Source organism: Microtus oregoni, unplaced genomic scaffold (genome assembly GCF_018167655.1).
Source record: "Microtus oregoni isolate MIOR12 unplaced genomic scaffold, Mior012 000032F_ref0000030, whole genome shotgun sequence".
Classification (NCBI taxonomy): Eukaryota; Metazoa; Chordata; class Mammalia; order Rodentia; family Cricetidae; genus Microtus; species Microtus oregoni.
In genome coordinates this window covers 9,221,001-9,238,885 of record NW_024543091.1, presented here as the reverse complement: position 1 = coordinate 9,238,885, position 17,885 = coordinate 9,221,001, and the positions used below count along the sequence as shown (strand labels likewise).

Genomic DNA, 17,885 nt, shown 5'->3' with positions numbered 1-17,885 from the left:
TTATTTTTCTCTGCTGTTTATCATCAAAGGATCTGGTAGAAATTTCTTAATTTCATACTATATAATAGATTCCTTTTACTACAGAAACTCAGCTTTTTAACTTTGTTTTATTCTGGCCCATACAGAAATAAGTTGTTTCCAGAGTCTGCTATACGGAATATAATGTATCAGATATTGCAAGGACTGGCTTTCATTCATAAACATGGTAAGTTATTTGCAATATTGTGCTTCTGAATAGCAGTGAAATATCAGGTAGATAACACAGGAAGTATTAATGGCTGTAGAGCTAACAAGCTGACAGTGGCTTTCAGAGGATGTTCCCTCGGGACTTTGATTTCTGAATTTGCCTGTGTGTGTGTGTGTTCTTCAGTTTTAGCACTGAACTTGTTAGTTATAGATAGATCTAGGAATTATTTCCCACCATTTTCTGATGTATCAACAAGAGACCTCAGATCAGAATTCTGAGGTAGTCATGTGTTGTGTGTAGCACATACTAGACCCCAGATCAGGATTCTGAGGTAGTCATGTGTGTGGTGTGTAGCCCATAGTAGACCCCAGATCAGAATTCTGAGGTAGTCATATGCGTTGTGTGTAGCCCACAGTAGCATCTCTGCACTGTGCTGCTCACTTTTCTATATCATTTATATTCCAGAGTGTCCTAAAATTTTATACAATATAGAAAAAGCAAAATAAATTAAAACTTAGCAAACTGAAGAAGAGGCAAAGGCAAAACAAGACAGGGAGACAAAACCTCTCTTTCTTCCCTTTTTTTTTTGTTTTCTTTTTCTTTTCCTTTCATTTTTTTTGGGGGGGGATCTTTTTCTTTCTTTCTTTTTTTTGAGGAATCAAACATTTATTCTGGCTCATGGTTTAAGAGGGGAGATGGCTGAGTGTGGTGGCACAGTCCTTCTATCCCAGCACTCAGAGGCAAAGGCAGGCAGAGCTCTGTGAGTTTGAGACCAGCCTGGTCTACATAGCAAGTTTGAGGCCAGCCAAGGTTACATAATAAGACCCTGCCTAAAGAAAAATGAAAAGAAAGGATATAGTCCACTATGGTGGGAATGGTAGAGGAATGGGAGGTGATCAGTCATATTACGCCCAATTCTCTTTTTTTTACTTATTATTTTAAAATGTTTTCATATAATATATTTTGATCATATTCTTTCCCCTCCCCCAAGTCCTTCTATATCCTCCTCACCTCTGTACCCACCCAGTTTCATGTTCTTTCTCCAAAAAAAAAAAAGGTCAATTATTACTAAATTACAACCAAAAAAAAAAAAGCACACATAAAAATGTGGAATCTGTTTTGTATTGTCTACCTGCATCTCAGCAATAGGCTGGAGTTGGAGTGTGGTTGATAAATCTCATATCACTCCATCGGAGAAAATTGATTTTCTCTTACTTAGCGAGTGTCATGTAGCTCGTTGATTAGGACTGGGACTTTGTGTCCACTTCTGCCCAGATATTGTCTGTCATGAATTTGTACAGGTCTTCTGTGTGCTGTCACAGTCTCTGTGAGTTGAAATGGTGTGCGTCAGCCCTGTTGTGTCTGAGGATGCTGTTTCTTTAGAGTCATTCCCCCACCTCTTGCTCTCACAGTCCTGCCTCCTCTCTGCCTAGACCCCTGAGCCTTGAGGAGAAGGGTTTGATAAAGATATCCGATTCAGGGATGAGTGCTCCAAGGTCTCCCATTGTCTGCACACTGTCCAGTTGTGGGTCTCTGTGTCAGTTGCCATCTATTGCAAGAAGAAGCATTTCCAATACGGGGTAACCACACACTGATCTATGAACATACAGCAATATGTCATTACAAGTTGTTTTATTGCTGTAGTTGTAGAGTCTCCTCTTGGGCCCATGACCTATCTAGTCTTAGTTTCTTGGCCTCATTGGTCTGATCAAGTGTGGCTTCCATCTCATGGAACAGGCCTAAAATCTCATTTTTTTTAAACAGTGGTTGGTTGTTCCCAATACCTGTGTGCCACTATTGCACCAGTATATTTTGAAGGCAGGTCATGGTTGTAGGTTGCAGGGTTGAAGCTTCTAGTTGACACTAGCCTGATTTCTCCATGTTTGATGGCATAAGTAAATGGTGACTTCAGCAATAGGGTCTTATACTCTGATTATGGAGGCTAACCAATAGCATTCATAATAGCCTATAATGTTTGGAGGATTTGTCCAGTATGCCAGCAAATTTCAGTAGAAAAAGCAGACAACAGATTTGTTTCTGAGCTTGTTATACAATGGCAAATGTGAAATATAATCAGATAGAACATGTGTAGTTTTTGATTTAAAACTTGACTAGTTACCAAAAGCAAAACTACTATTTTTTTAAATTAAGACCTTCATTTTACATTTATTTATCTAATTTGTGCATGCATGCGTGTGTGTGTTTGTGTGTACATATGCACATACATGTGTCACAGCATGGGTACAGAGGACAGCTTGCAGGAGTCTTGCAATAAATCCTCTGATACCCTGGCCAGGAAAGCACTTTCTCGTGGACCCTTTGCAGGGGACAGTGTGCCACGTGATTTTATACAAACACGTGGCAGGCTGCATAGACCAGTTTTGTTCGATAGCCTTCACTGTAGGCCAGTTCTCTCACCTGATCAGAAAAAGCAATTCTGCCCTGCCCCAGTGTGGCTCACTTCAGGGATGGTGTGGGTATTCCACAGAGAGATTTAGAATGTCCAAAGGGAAGCATACTGTATGCCCTTCAGGAAACTCTCCGTTTGTGTTTTTTCTCTTTGCTGAGCTTGTGAAAAGCTAAGCAGCAGTGAATAGAGGCAGTAATCTCCCTGGAACCTCACTGGTTCTCTCCCTGCAACCTCGCTGGTTCTAACCACTGCAGATCAGATGAGGCTGGATTGAAAACTTTCCCATGAAGACATAGCCAAGACATGGACATCTGTAAGAGAAGACAGAAGTGCTCCGAGAAGGTCATTTGAGGTCATCTTAGCATGTAGACATAGGAAGAAGCCCATACATTCTCAGTCTATGGATGCTGCCACTGTAAACATTACACAAACAAATGGATTCATTACTCAGTAAGGAGACTGGGTTGAACCTTTTTGGCAATTTCTAGATTTAGTGTAAATATCTTCTCTCTCTCTCTCTCTCTCTCTCTCTCTCAATTTTTTTGGTTTTCTTTTGAGACAAGGTTTCTCTGTAGCTTTGGGGCCTGTCCTGGAACCCGCTTTGTAAACCAGGCTGGCCTCAAATTCGCAGAGATCCGCCTGCCTCTGCCTCCCAAGTGCCGGGATTAAAGGCGTGTGCCACCACCACCCGGCTGGTATAATTATCTTGAGCTAACAATTTAGCACCCCTCAAGAGTCCTTTGGAGCTCTGTACCGCCATTACTTTCAGGCCTTACACACTGAGAGTGTGTGTGCAAATACTGCCGAGGAAGATTCAGCTGTGGAGACGTCAGACTGCGCTCACAGCCTCACTACCCTGGCCATCTCCGGAGTGGTGGCTGACATTTATCCAAACAGCTGTACACCCAGTTCTGATTATAGCTAACTTCATCTATTACCTTTCTCATTTCCTCGTCAACTTCACAGGTAGAAAGAACAGATAGTAACTATGGCTTTCAAAGAAGAGGCAACTGCATCTCTGAGAGGCTTTAAAGCTCAGCAGAGATCTCACTGCAGCCTTGGCAGGGGAGTCTGTTGGGGAGGCTTAGAAGAAGAACATGATAACGGTGGTAATGAAGTAGACACTAAATTCTGAAGTCCTGGCTCCTTTTGTTTGTTTGTTTGTTACATTATTTTTATATATAAACAAGGGTCTGGGGACAGAGAGAGAGATGCTCAGTGGGTAAGAGCACTTACCACCAAGCCTGGCAAAACGAGTTCATTTTCAATGGAGTGAGTTGCCCTCTGACCTCCACACACATGCCCTGGTAACACTTGTACACATACACAACTAATCAATCTGATTTTGTTTAATTTAGAGAGTTTGTGTGTTGATGACTTTGGTTAGTTACGAGCACATGTACCCCTCTCCTGTCGTGACAAAAGGACCGTCTGATACACTTCATAGAACTGTCTAGTGGTTCCAGCCCTTCCCCATCGCTCATTCTCACAGTGAGAAGGTACAGTCTGCCCCTGGGGAGTCTACTCCTCGGAGAGGGAAGAACAGCACAGCATGTAGTTGCTATGGCCATATTTCATGTCACTGAGTATTTTACCCCCATGGGGCAAGAGCACATGGCCATACTCGATAATGTCTGAACAATGCCAAGGCACATGTCCTTGCAGGAATATAATACAAATTTTGTATCTCCTCCTGACCTTACCCTTAAAATTTCCAGAGCCCACTTCCCCATCAGGTGCTGAAAATGCATTTAGTGGTTTAGAGGGTGGTGTTTTGCCCTGGAGGGGATGCTGTGTCTCCGAGCCTCCCCGAAATCTTAAGCACAGCCCTTCTCTATTCGCCTGCTGCTGCTCCTGTGGCCTACTTTTCCTCTCAGTGTGAGCACTATAGGTTTAGATTCAAGGAAGGGAAAGAGGGTGAATATTATTATCTGAAATCACTTTTACAACAGGAAGAGGTGCTACATAAATTCATATTTAGTTACTCTTTAATCATTTCCTCTTATTTAATCAGAATCATCAGTAATAAAATATGGACAAGGGGAAGTCTTCCTTGAGGCTTCCTTGGTTTTCCTTTCTTCCTTGAAGTTATTCATGAAAATCTTGTGTCAGAATGAAAGAGGAAATTCTCCTGTTGCTGGGCAGGCAGGTGGAACCCTGGACTCCGAGGAAGGGTCTTTCTTCTGTGCTCGGAAGGCGTTTGAACAGGAAGGTTCTCACTGTGGCAGCACTCTGCTGCCGCATGATGTCTAGTGGCTAGGAGGCAGAAGGGGGCTTATGGGCCACGCTGCACACCTCAGCAGAGCACAGGTCCAGGCAGGAATTGGAGCAGAGCTCTAGTGCCACCTCCTCCCAAGTGGCACTTGTCACCAGCCTCACAAGCCTTAATTCTTGTCTGTAAAAAATGATAGCGTATACACAAGCCCACGTTGACAGTTTGGGGGAGGTTGCCAGAGAGAACTTTCTGTTAGCCATTCGCATGACGGGCTCTTGCAAGGGGCTCATGTGTGGACACCACCCTCTAAAAGCTTCATCCTACAAAATAAGCCTGTGAGCTATGCTAGGCTCTATTTCACCCATGAGGAAACTCAGGCACCAGAGGGTTAAATGGCTAGGCGTTCTCACTGGTCTACACAGTCACATCCTAAGCTGCATTGTCTCTTTAAATGGAAATAGTCATGTTTCACTGAAACAGATGACGTATGAAAAGAGGAATAAGTGAAGAATTTGATTCCTCATTCCCCTTTTGATTAATGGGCATGTTCTTTGCGAAACTAGAATTAAGACGAGTAAACCATGAGGGAAAGGATGAAGCCTTCTGTCGGGTGAGGGTGCTGGGTGCACAGAAGAGCGTGGCTCACACAGTGGATGCAGAAAAGGTGAGGCCTGTGTGAGCCCCAGTGCGATAGGACGAACTGCACTGGAGAAGATGGGAGCTGGTGTAGGTGTTCTAGACGGAGTGAGTTGTTATGGGTGGAGGATGTTTGAGAACAAATGAGTCACTGTAAGAGAACTGCCACATAAGTTTATAAATAATAATTACCCCAAATTAGAGGAGGAAGGGAAATTCTACTAGGAGACTCGGTGTTGAACTGGACTTGAGAGGATCAAAGCCACAGAGGTTTAGGTGTGGGAGCCGAGAGGGAGGGGGTAGTAGTGCTTGGCACCGTTGGGCTGTGACACATTTTTTGGTGGGATTGTGAGCCGTTCTTTGCCCCCTGTCCATGGTTGGGTTTTCCCATCTGTTCAGGAAGAAAATGATGCCTGCCATTTCTTCTTTCGCTGGAGAGTTTTTAGAGTGTTTGAACTTTTAGGTAGAGAAATTATCTCACAGTTTTCAAGGGTCCTAGGTATGTTGACAAAAGATGATTCTAATAATTGCATAATTCTTAATTCGTTTCCAAGATGGGTACATACAGTCAGGCCTTCTGAGAGCTGGCAGGTGTTTGCAAGAGTAAAGGTTCCCAACACAGTGACTCAGTTATACCAAGACTTAGAACAGACATCACTCATCTGGTGGGCAGACAATTTGTCTTATTGGGCTGATAATAAACCATCTGGATTTTGCTATGTCAGTCAGATATTTTTTTCTTTTATTGAAAAGGCCATTCTTGACTAATACTGAATCACTCTTAAGTTTCATGAGCTAAGAACCTCAAGTTTGGTTCTTATAATTATTTGTATTTGGTTTACTACAAAGCTGGTTAGAATTCTTGAAACTGGTCTTTGGAAGGCCATCGGGTCTGTGTCAGGACAGTGGCAGAATAAAGATGAAGCCCTGAAATCTAAGTGAATCTCAGCGCACAAACTGATACCTACAAATCCATGTATGCTGTAAAGCAGACAACCCGCTGTGCTTGTTTCTTGTCTAACCCAGACCTGACTCTGATCCCAGTTCCTTGAGATGTGCAAAACAGGTGGCCCTGTGTTGTAAAGGGAGTACTTCTTACTCTTGCCTGTGTTCCCCTTGAATGTCTGTGATCATTTTTGTGCCTTAGTCTTCATGTAGGCATGGAGTTCAGCTAAGCCAGCCGCTTGGTCTGCAGACCCATCATTATGCCATGCCACTGTGCATTTGGGAATTGACCTGATGCTAAGCCCAGTTGTCTCCCAGATAACAAGCACATAGGAGTGCCCTTTTATTAAACCATTGCTACTTTCCATCATTCATTGCATATTCTGCACTTTGACATGTAAATACATCACAATTACTTTCTGCTAGAGCGGACGCAAGCTTGGAAAACAGCTGTGGCTAGTTGTTTAGTGCTACAGGAATGCCCTCTGTCATGGACATCCAACAGTGAGCCCTCGTTGTCCCCACCCTGCTTCTGAGCCATTGCGCTTGTCACTCAGTTCTCAGTTGAGTCTTTTAGGACTTTCTCTCTTCCATCCTTCTCACTGCTCTGATCCACACTCTCTTGACCCTGCATATTTGGTCCATGTAGAAGTTTTGGTCACTGTGAAGTTCCTTCACTCTTCCCTCAGTTCAGCCTTCAGTCATATGTTGTGAGACTGCCACGCTTTTTCTCGCAGGCGAGGCATCCAGAAATGTAAAAGGCCTTGACTATTTTTTTTAATATTTATTTATTTATTTATTATGTATACAATAATATGGTGCAGGCCAGAAGAGGGCACCAGACCTCATTATAGATGGTTGTGAGCCACCATGTGGTTGCTGGGAATTGAACTCAGGACCTTTGGAAGAGCAGGCAATGCTCTTAACCTCTGAGCCATCTCTCCAGCCCAAGGCCTTGACTATTAAGTGCTTCCCTCTACTCGGGGAAAATGGTGACCAAATCTGTAAACAGTAGACCTCTACACGCAATCGGGGGAAAGGCCTGTTCTCCCTGTGAAGGAAAGACCAAGAACCATGACAATAGGTGACTTTGAATCCACAGAGCCCAGTTCACTACTTGTTATGGCCTCCAAATATTCCTTGACAGAGTGGAAGAATGCAAGAATGGGAGCATGTGAAATGTTTGTTCATTTGTTTGGCTTTGGTTTTTTGATAACAAGGGTTTCTCTGTATAGCCCTGTCTGTCCTGGAACTAACTGTGTAGACCAGACTGGCCTGAGTGCTGGGATTAAAGCCGTGTGCCATGACTACCCACCTATGAAGTGGTTTCTTAGACAAAGGACAACTCAATAAACCTTGGAGAATGGTTAAGATTGGGATTGATATAGATAAAAAGGAACAAGGGCACATTATTAAGGGGGTAAACATTGGCAGAGTTTTCCTGTCCTGACCATCTGCTCCCAAATAAATAACCAGGCCGCTTCCCAAATAAAATAAACTTAATATTAATTATAAATGCTCAGGCTTAGGTAAGCCAGACCCAAAAAGAGGAACATGGGATGTACTCACTCATATTTGGTTTCTAGCCATAAACCAAGGACATTGAGCCTATAATTAGTGATCCTAGAGAAGCTAAATAAGGAGAACCCAAAGAAAAACATATAGGCATCCTCCTGAATATTAACCTTCAGCAAGCGATGAAAGGAGACAGAGACAGAGACCCACACTGGAGCACAGGACTGAAATCTCAAGGTCCAAATCAGGAGCAGAAGGAGAGAGAGCACAAGCAAGGAACTCAGGACCGTGAGGGTTGCACCCACACACTTAGACAATGGGGATGTTCTACTGGGAACTCACCAAGACCAGCTGGCCTGGGTCTGGAAAAGCCTGGGATAAAACCGGACTCTCTGAACATAGCGGACAATGAGGACTACTGAGAACTCAAGAACAATGGCAATGGGTTTCTGATCCTACTGCACACACTGACTTTGTGGGAGCCTAGGCAGTTTGGATGCTCAACTTACTAGACCTGGATGGAGGTGGGGGTTCCTTGGACTTCCCACAGGACAGGGAACCCTGATTGCTTTTCGGGCTGGGGGGGGGGGACTTAATTGGGGGAGGCGGAGGGAAATGGGAGGCAGTGGCGGGGAAGAGACAGAAATCTTTAATAAATAAATAAATTAAAAAATTAAAAATAAATAAATGCTCAGGCTTCTTACTAGCTAACTCTTACATTTAAATTAACCCATATTTCTTATCTATGCTTTGCCATGTGATTTGTGGCTTGTTATCTCATTTCTTTTTTTTAAAGTTATTTATTTATTTATTATGTATACAGCATTCCTTCCATGTCTGCCTGCATGCCAGAAGAGGGCACCAGATCTCATTATAGATGGTTGTGAGCCACCATGTGGTTGCTGGGAATTGAACTCAGGACCCCTGGAAGAGCAGTCAGTGCTCTTAACCACTGAGCCATCTCTCCAGTCCCCTTGTTATCTCATTTCTACGTGTCCTTCTTCCTCGGCTGGCTATCATCTCCTCTGTCTCCTGGCCAATCAGCTTTTATTAAACCAATCCAAGTGACAAATCTTTTCAGTGTATAGAAGGATTATTCCTCAGCAGATAAATACAGTAAACTTAAAGAGAATGACGAATTTCACCTGAGTGAAAAACACTCTATGTAACTGGTAATCAGTATTGGGAAATAGGCTTTGCAGTATGGGTGACTGAACCTATCATGGTTAGTCAAATCCTTTACCACAGAGTTCTCTCCTCAGTTAGAAAGTACATTTATCTCTTTAGGTAGAAATAAAAGACATCAGAGATCAGATTTGTTAAATTACTTAAAGAGGCTATTGCAAAGGTATGTGTGTGTGTGTGTGTGTGTGTATGTCTGTGTGTCTATTGGGGGGAGACAGTGTTTAAATTACTAGAATGTGTAGAGTCCAGAGAAGCTGGAGGAAGGAGACTATGAAAAAGCAATGGTGCAGTCCCAGGCAGGAAGAGGAGCTTGGAAGGCGGAATGAAAGGGAGAAAGGCCAGGAGGTATTCTAAAAGAAATGCAGGGCCGGCCCATCACTATCAAAGGAATGGATTCAACAGAACTACCGGGTACTTGGTGATAGTATTAGAGTTTGAGAAGGAGAGATTGTTTTTGTGTAGTTTTGGACAAGCTGATGCAGGGATGAAAATGGTGATATCCAGTCAGGATCCTATTAAGGATACAGCTTTCAAGGATGGTACAGGATATAACATTAGAGATGATAACGCATAACTAATAACACTGTCAATAGCATCAACTAAGTTGTCTTTTCCATGCAAGTGTTCCGGTAAGATGGAGAAGCTCCCTGAGTGATGTTTGTGGGTGGTACCTCAGGGAGGAGGTGGTTTGGGTTTGCTAGTCACTGGATGTTTGTGTGTGCCTGGTAGACTCTCACATTAAATATCGTTCTTGCGGCATCTCCACAGCACCACTGAGGCTGAGACTTTTCATTCAGTGAGCCATCTTTGCTCCTCACTATGTGAGCTACACATTGGGCAAATTAGTAAATCCTCTTAAACAGTGTCACAGCCATATCAGAATCATAGGTCTGAGTAGACCATACCCATCAATCCTCTCTCTCTTTCTCTCCTCACCCCCGCCCCGTGTGTGCGTGTGTGTGTGTGTGTGTGTGTGTGTGTGTGTGTGTGTTGTGGTTTTTCAAGACCAGGTTTTCTCTTGACTGTCCTGAAACTCACTATGTAGACCAGGCTGGCCTCAAACTCACAGAGATCCACCTGCCTGTACCTCCTAAATACTGGAATTAAAGGTGGGCTCCTCCTCACCTGGCTAATCCTTTGTCTCTTAATTTTTTTTTATTTTATATGTGTGTGTATGTATTTGTTGTTGTTAGAGTATACATTTAATGCCAGTAAAATTTATTGTCTTTTTAAATGTTTTTATTCTCAACTTATTTCAGCTGACTTGATAGGAATGAATTTTTCCCGCTGAGATAGTTAGGTTTGCGGTTTTCTCAGGCCACGAGTCTTAGTACTTAAAAGGACTTCCTTGTAAGCAAGATGTATAAAGATCAACTTGGGGTTGTATAAGGAAATGACCAAAACCCTGCAAAAAGTCTGAAGGCCTGGTCGTTTGTTACAAATGTCAAATGTTAGAGTTGTTTATTACAGATGTTGTCAGATGTTAGAGCTGCAGAGTGCGGTACAGAAAGGAGCATACATTTGGATTCCTTCCCTGTCTCTGCAGGCTTCTTCCACCGGGACCTAAAGCCTGAGAACCTCCTCTGCATGGGACCAGAACTTGTAAAAATTGCAGACTTTGGATTGGCCCGAGAAATCCGATCAAGACCTCCGTACACAGACTATGTGTCTACTAGATGGTAAATGCTTTTTCTCTCAAAATTACTTAAATAGACTTCTTTCAAAAGATACAGTTTATATATAAGGCCAGGTGTGGTGACACACACTTCTTAATCCCATCACTCAGGAGGCAGGTGGTTCTTTGTGAGCCTGGTCTATAGTGTGAGTTCCAGGCTGGCCAGGGTTACATAGTGAAACCCTGTCTCAAAAACAAAACAACAGAAACAAGAAAACTTTATGCTGAGGACAGTACTAATCATAGGCATTAACTTCTCACTAAAAAGACACAAATAGTTCAAACACTGCAGGTATTTTGTTACTGAATGAAGATATAAGCTTGTGTTCAAAGCAATTTTAAAAGGAAAGCCAACATGCTGTCCACAGTCTAAATAATTTTTAAAGTTTTTAGATTTATTTTATGTGTATGAGTGTTTTGCCTGCATATATGTGCGTACACGTACCATGTGCGTGCCTGGTGCCTGAGCAGGTCAGATCCTCTGGAACTGGAATTACAAATGGTTGTGAGCTGTCATGTAGGTGCTGGGAATTGAACCCGGTTCCTCTGCAAAAGCAACCTGTGCTCTTAATGGCCAAGCCAATTCTCCAGTCCTTGTCTAAATAATTTTTGTATGAAAGTTTTTCTGAGAGTATTTTCCCCACAACCTTCTTCCATGCTCTCTCTTTTTTCCCCACCCAATTCCATCCTGTGTTTCTGAAGATGCAGAGGGAATGCCTGCATGCAAGAGAAGTAGCTGAACACTTGATTTTGTCTGTTCTCAGAGAGGACCCAAGTGCAGTCCCCCTCCCTCATCAGGTGGCTTATAACCAGCCATTTGTAACCCCAGCTGGAGGGATCCAACACCTCCTGTCTCCTGTGCACACACCCACACTCAGAATTCTTTAAAGGCATTGGAAGAGAAGGGGGAAGAGACTCCTGTAGACACATGCTTAGTAGACAACTCGGGGAGAATCGAGTCTAGCCTTTTAAAGCTGTGGGCTGCAGTCCTGCATGTGGTCAGGTAACCGAATGTGAGGTTGTGAAAAATCGGGCAATGGTGAAAGGCTTCTGAGTGTACAACTGAGAACTAACTCAGAATCAACTGTGTTATGATTCAGAATTTCTGGCTGTGACCCCAGGTTGCATGCAGGACTTCACTGCAGCTTTGGCTCCGAACACATGGCGTATGTGCTCTTCGGTGTGTATGCTGCCCGCCACACAATGCCAATGAGGCTGCCCAAAGCCTTGCAGCTCAGATTCAAGACTATCGTATGTTATAACTGCAGTGATGTGGATGGATTTTTTACTCTTGTAGAATAACGTAATAGTTTAGCTGTAGAAAACAAAGACTTTTAATATTTTCCTATCATTCCCAGTATCTCTTTGGATTGGATTGTGTTAGAGAGTTTGACTTTTAAAATTGGTGTTTGATTTGCTAGTTGAGTTTCATTTAAAGGAAGTCAGGGCTCAGTGGTTAAAAGCACTGGCTGTTCTTCCAGAGGTCCTGAGTTCAATTCCCAGCAACCACATGGTGGCTCCAGCCATCTGTAATGAGATCTGGCACTCTTTTCTGACATGTGGCATTCATGGAAGCAGAATGTTTTATACATAATAAATAAATAAATAATAAATAAATAACTATTTTTTTTTGAAGAGGAAGACATTAGATGGGGCTGAGACTATGGCTCAGCGAATAGAGTACCCACCAACCATGCATCGAGTCCTGGATCAACCCTCAGCACCTCATTCAACCAGCTGTGCTGGCTCATGCCTGTAATCCCAGCACCGGGAGATGGGGGCAGGAGGAGCAGAAGTCCAAGGTCACCCTTGGCTACAGAGTGATAGTGGCCAGCCTGGGCTACCTAACACTCTGTCTCGCCACATGTGATGGTGCACGCCATTAGTCCCAGCACTCGGAAGGCAGAGGCAGGCAGATTCTGAGTTCAAGGCCAGCCTGGTCTATATAGAAAGTTCCAGGACAGCCAGGCTACATAGAGAAACCCTGTCTTGAAAAAAAAAAATCATTAGGTAAATTTTTGCTTTCATCTTTAATAAATAGTAAAATTATGTGTATACTACAGAATTGATTAAAATGAATGTAGTTTCTTAAATTTTTATGCCTATTTAATATACCTATATACCTGAGGAGGTATAAAAATATCTCATGAAATAGAGTCAGAAATGGAAAAGGTTTAGAAGGCTTAGAGTAGATCCCAATGTCTTTTATTTCTCTTCTGTCCTTCCTTCCTCCCTCTCTCTCTTGCATGTGTGTATAGAGTATATGTATTGTATACATGTATATAGTACATACAAGTGACTGTGTACCTATGGAGAGGCTAGAGGAGGACATTGAGTGTCTTCCTCTATCACTGTCAGCCTTATTTCCTTGAGACAGGGTCTCTCACTGAGCTGAAAAGCTCACCTTTTTGGCTAGGCTGGGTAGCCAGTAAGTGCATGAAATCCCCTGCCTCTGCTCCTGAATGCTGGAGTAATAGGCACATGAAGCCATGGCTGACTTTTTACTTGGGTGCTAGGGATTTGAACTCAGGTCCTCATACTTGGCATGCAAGTGTCCTTACCCACTGAGCTATCTCCACAAACCTAAAACTATTATTTTTTTTATTATTGGCCATAACAGTTGTCAAGTCCTTGTAAGCCCATGTATCACACTGGATTTAGGAAAATATATATACTTTAATTAAGAGTTACTTGTTAATGAATTTACCTTCTGACCAGTAGACGGCAATAGCTAGCTGTTGACTTTTCTTTTCAGGTATAGGGCTCCAGAAGTACTCCTGAGGTCTACCAACTACAGCTCCCCCATTGATGTCTGGGCAGTGGGCTGCATCATGGCAGAGGTGTACACCCTCCGGCCTCTTTTCCCTGGGGCCAGTGAAATTGACACGATTTTCAAAATTTGCCAAGTGTTGGGAACACCGAAGAAGGTATGCCATAGACCATGAGCCATAGGCAGCAGTTCCCTGCTCTGCCTCTCCACAGTGCTGCAGCACCAACGCTCGCTCGCTCGAGACTGCTCTAGAGTCTCTCTCTTGACCTTGACCGTGCTCCTCTGCCCAGGTCCCCTAGCAAAGCCAGCTTCTCCCCTTTGTTCTGCTTACAGCTGCGGTGTTTGTCGTGGATCTCTCTACTTCCTCTGGATATCATCTCATCCCTTTACAGAATTTCTCCACTCATATGCGCACGAAGGCAATCTGCACCCCTGCTTCTCTCTCTCCTAGACAGCTGTTCAGATCCTTAACGCTGTTTGGGGCCTTTCTTCTTGCTCCATCGCCTTTGACTGAAATCCCGTGAAGCTCAGGGCTTACCATTTAACTTGCTTCCTTTCTTCATGTGGTCTCATCATGGTCCTTAGAGGGCCAGTCTTGAGACTGAGTTCATATCGCTCTGGAGTTTGTTGGGTTTGAGTTTGGATTTGTGTTTTTGAGACCAGGTCTCACCATGTAGCCCAGACTGGCCTGGACTCCACAGAGGTCCACCTGCCTCTGCCTCTACCTCTGCCTCTGCCTCTGCCTCTGCCTCTGCCGGGAGTAAAGGCATGCACCGCCATGCTCAGCTGAGGCTGTTTTTGTCTCTGCAGAATTGGAGCTGGAACTGTGGGCATCATTGCTTGCCTCCTCCCCCATCTTCCAGGCTTTTCCCTCCAGCTTATCTTTCAGTCAGTCTGTAACGAGATTTTCCTTCCTGGTTACAGTCTGGTCCTTGCTTGAAAGTATTCACTCATTGCTCAGCCCCTCAACTCCTTGCTTCATTGCAGTGCCCAGCCTGGCTCTGTACCCTGGAATGTCCCCATTTCTGTCTTTCGCCTGAATGAATGTCTCTTTAGTGACCGTCAAGACCCCTTCTTCCTCCACAGGACTCAGTGGCACTCCTTCCCACTGCTTCTCCAGTCTCTGCTGTATCTGTGTTCTTTGCTATTAATAGATTCATCTTGTCTCTATCTCCCCAGCTCCCTGTACTATTGCTCTTATGAATTCGATCTTTATTTTCCCTCCCTCCCTCTTTCTCTCTCTCTCTCTCTCTCCTCTTCCCCATTTTTTCTTTGTGTGTGTCTGTGTGTGTGTGCGTGTGTATCTGTGTGTGGTATTAGGTATCCTAGGTATCAAATCTAGGGCCTGAAACATGCTAGAAAAAGTTTATTTTTTTAAAATTGTTTGTATAGGTCATTACTGCCATTAAGCCTTTTAACGATAAGGCTTTCAAAGTCCTCTGCTGGCTTCCTTCCTCTTTGTATCCGTATCTACCCCTCTGGTGGCCTTTGTCATTTTTCATTACTGTATTTTAAAATAAATGTCCTATTTTTTGTCTTTTAAGGTCAGTGACATTTTTAAGAGAAGGGTTTATATTGAATTATTTTAGGACACTCAGCATTCACCCAAGAACTGTCTGAGTGGAATGTGTACATGGTGCCTGCTGGCTCCAGGGAGGGGTCAAAATTCTATCAGGGTATGCCTTACAAAGCAATAGTGTTAGGACTGGAGGAGCCTCGAGCCTCGCCGTTCAGATTTCCCAGCGTTCACTCCAACCTCTAGGGCCCCAAATGTGGAACATGAGAACCGGGATGTGGAGAGGGCAGCTGTGTCTCTGCTAGTCCTCTCAGCGTAAATATTTAGTCATTGGCGATACAGGAACACATGGAGTTTCACAGATCTACTGGGCCAGGAATAGGTATTTTGCTTTACTTCATTTTATTTGGTCTTCCTCCTTAAAAAGACACCATGCTAGCAATTTCTAAAACTCATGTGTCAGGGCGCACAGCAGAGAAAATACTATGGACTTCAATCCCCTGTCCTTCCGAGGTGGACAGTTTCCTGTAAAGGTTGTAAAACAAGCTGAGCTGGTGGCGAGTCACTGTCTTTCCCGCCGTCTCTCAGATTTCATACTCTGTAGTCTGTGTTAGGGGAGCTGGGCCTCATCATCTACACCTGCCCAGTGGAGTCACGCGACCATCGCCTCTGGTTCCGGGCACTCGTGAAGACTCCTAACCCCAGTCACGGCACCGGCTCAGAAGCGTTTCCTGTCTTTTCCTGCAGACTGACTGGCCTGAAGGCTACCAGCTGTCAAGTGCTATGAATTTCCTCTGGCCCCAGTGCATACCCAATAACTTAAAGACTCTGATTCCAAATGCTAGCAGTGAAGCCATTCAGCTCCTCAGAGACCTGCTGCAGTGGGATCCCAAGAAACGACCAACCGCTAGTCAGGTTTGCCTGGTTTTGTTCTGTTTGAAGTGTTTCCTAGGAAAGCTATGCCTAACACTGGGTATTTCAGTGAATTACATGGCAAGATTTCATTTGGTAACATGACTGAAAATACTGGGGGAATTTAAAGTAATCTGAAACTTGTTGGGCATAATTAAAATAGTTAAGATTAAACAGTCTTATTTGCTTTGAACATTAATATTGGTATCTGATAATATATATCACAATATATATATATATATGTATATACAAATGAAAATAAATATAAAATTGTCAGCAGGGCACGGTGGCACACACCTTTAGTCCCAGTACTCAGGAACCAGAAACAGGCACACCTCTGAGTTCAAGGCCAGTTTGGTCAACAGGGGATTTCCAGGACAGCCAGGGCTACACAGAGAAACTCTGTCTCAAAACAAAAAAATAACAAATAAAGAAAATAAACATAAAACTGTCAAGGAATAAAGAATGCTCAGAAGAGAAGTATGTATGTGTCTGTCTGTCTTCGAAGATATTTTAAAAGTGTTTTCTATGAGTTCAGATTGTTCAGTATTTTGGTGACAAGCCAGCACTGACTGTTGAAATGTAGCTTACCAAACCAGCTCCCTCATGTACAGACAGCAAAGACAGAGCGGCCGACAGACACAGCCAGGCTACACAGTAATTGCAGCTGGCATTTTCATGTACTTTGTACATGCCGTGGTATGTTTTATGTGATTTCACCCTAATGACGATTCTGTGCAGTAAATATTTTTGTTTTCCCTTCTGGAGGTAAGAAAATTAAATCTTAGAAAGTGAGAATGATTTTCCCTAATCACTTATTCAGTAACTGGTACAGATAGTGCAGCTGCCTAGAATCCAGGTGGCGGGGCTTCCAAATGTCTTCCCACCTACTTTCCCCTGAGCCACACTGCTAAATTATGAAATGTACCCAAAAGAGCCAAGGCAGCCCTTGTCCCTCACCTGCCGCCTGCAAGCCTGGTTTTTACATTAGTTCTGTTTGAGCCTTTGTCAGCTTGGCTCGTGAACAATTAATCACATTGCTCAGAGCATTAAATTAATGACCAGCTCTGACCAGAGAAAATCATCTGTAAGCCTTTATCTAGAAGCGGCAGAGCTGTCGAAGAAAGTGCCGGGGTGGAAATAGAATCTGTGGTAGCTGGAGAGGTGACAGCTGGGGATAGTTAAATGGGTGGAAAGTTCTTTCTCAACATCCTAAAGAGGCAGCCACAACCTGGTGCCAGCAGCCTCTGGTTGGTCAGACACGGTTAGAAAGGCCATGCACTTCTGATGGTAAAATTCACAAATGGTTTTAGGGCAGCAAGGAAAATTTCTGATGAGCCACTTTATTTTCTATAGGATACCTATAAAATATTAAGTTAAACAAATACAACAAAACTCATATAACTAAAACCAATGGATGAAATGGTATCAGAAAAGCTAAAAATGCCCCCAAATCAGATCAGACTTTCAAAAATGCCAGGGGCTGCAAAGAATTCTTTCTAGTTACGTGCCGTAGTCCAGGCCTCTGAGCTGCATTTACACACACTAATTATAGATGTTTATGATGCAGACTCATTAAGAAAATGCTGTTATTTTCAGTGCTTCCATCAGCAAATTCGGGGAATACATATAGAATTTCATAAAGAATTGTAAGTTTTTGCACTTTAAGGTTTATGCATTGGTTAACCAGAAACTCAGTTATCGATCAACTGGCAGCCAACCCATGTCTTCTGGGAAGGCCTGCACTCTTGGTGCAGCCTGGGTATGGCAGAGATACCTCCTGCCTGCTTTGCTGTTCTTGTTGTTGGTTAGTTGGTTTTGAGACAAAATCTTATATATATAATCCAGCCTGAACTTTCTGTTTGACCAAGTGTAGCCTTTAACTTCTGATCCTCCTGCCTTTGCTTTCCTGAGTGCTA

General features: G+C 43.4%; 1 protein-coding gene across 6 annotated transcripts in view; it reads left to right on the top strand.

The window, feature by feature from the left end:
- Positions 1-17,885, top strand: part of Cilk1 (ciliogenesis associated kinase 1) — a 65,512-nt gene that overhangs the window by 32,693 nt on the left and 14,934 nt on the right. For all 6 annotated transcript variants that reach the window (XM_041679412.1, XM_041679408.1, XM_041679409.1 and 3 more), the window contains 4 exons: positions 126-205; positions 10,640-10,772; positions 13,524-13,695; positions 15,802-15,969. In XM_041679412.1, the coding sequence (XP_041535346.1) occupies positions 126-205; positions 10,640-10,772; positions 13,524-13,695; positions 15,802-15,969 (553 nt within the window). The remainder of the gene's footprint in view (positions 1-125; positions 206-10,639; positions 10,773-13,523; positions 13,696-15,801; positions 15,970-17,885) is intronic.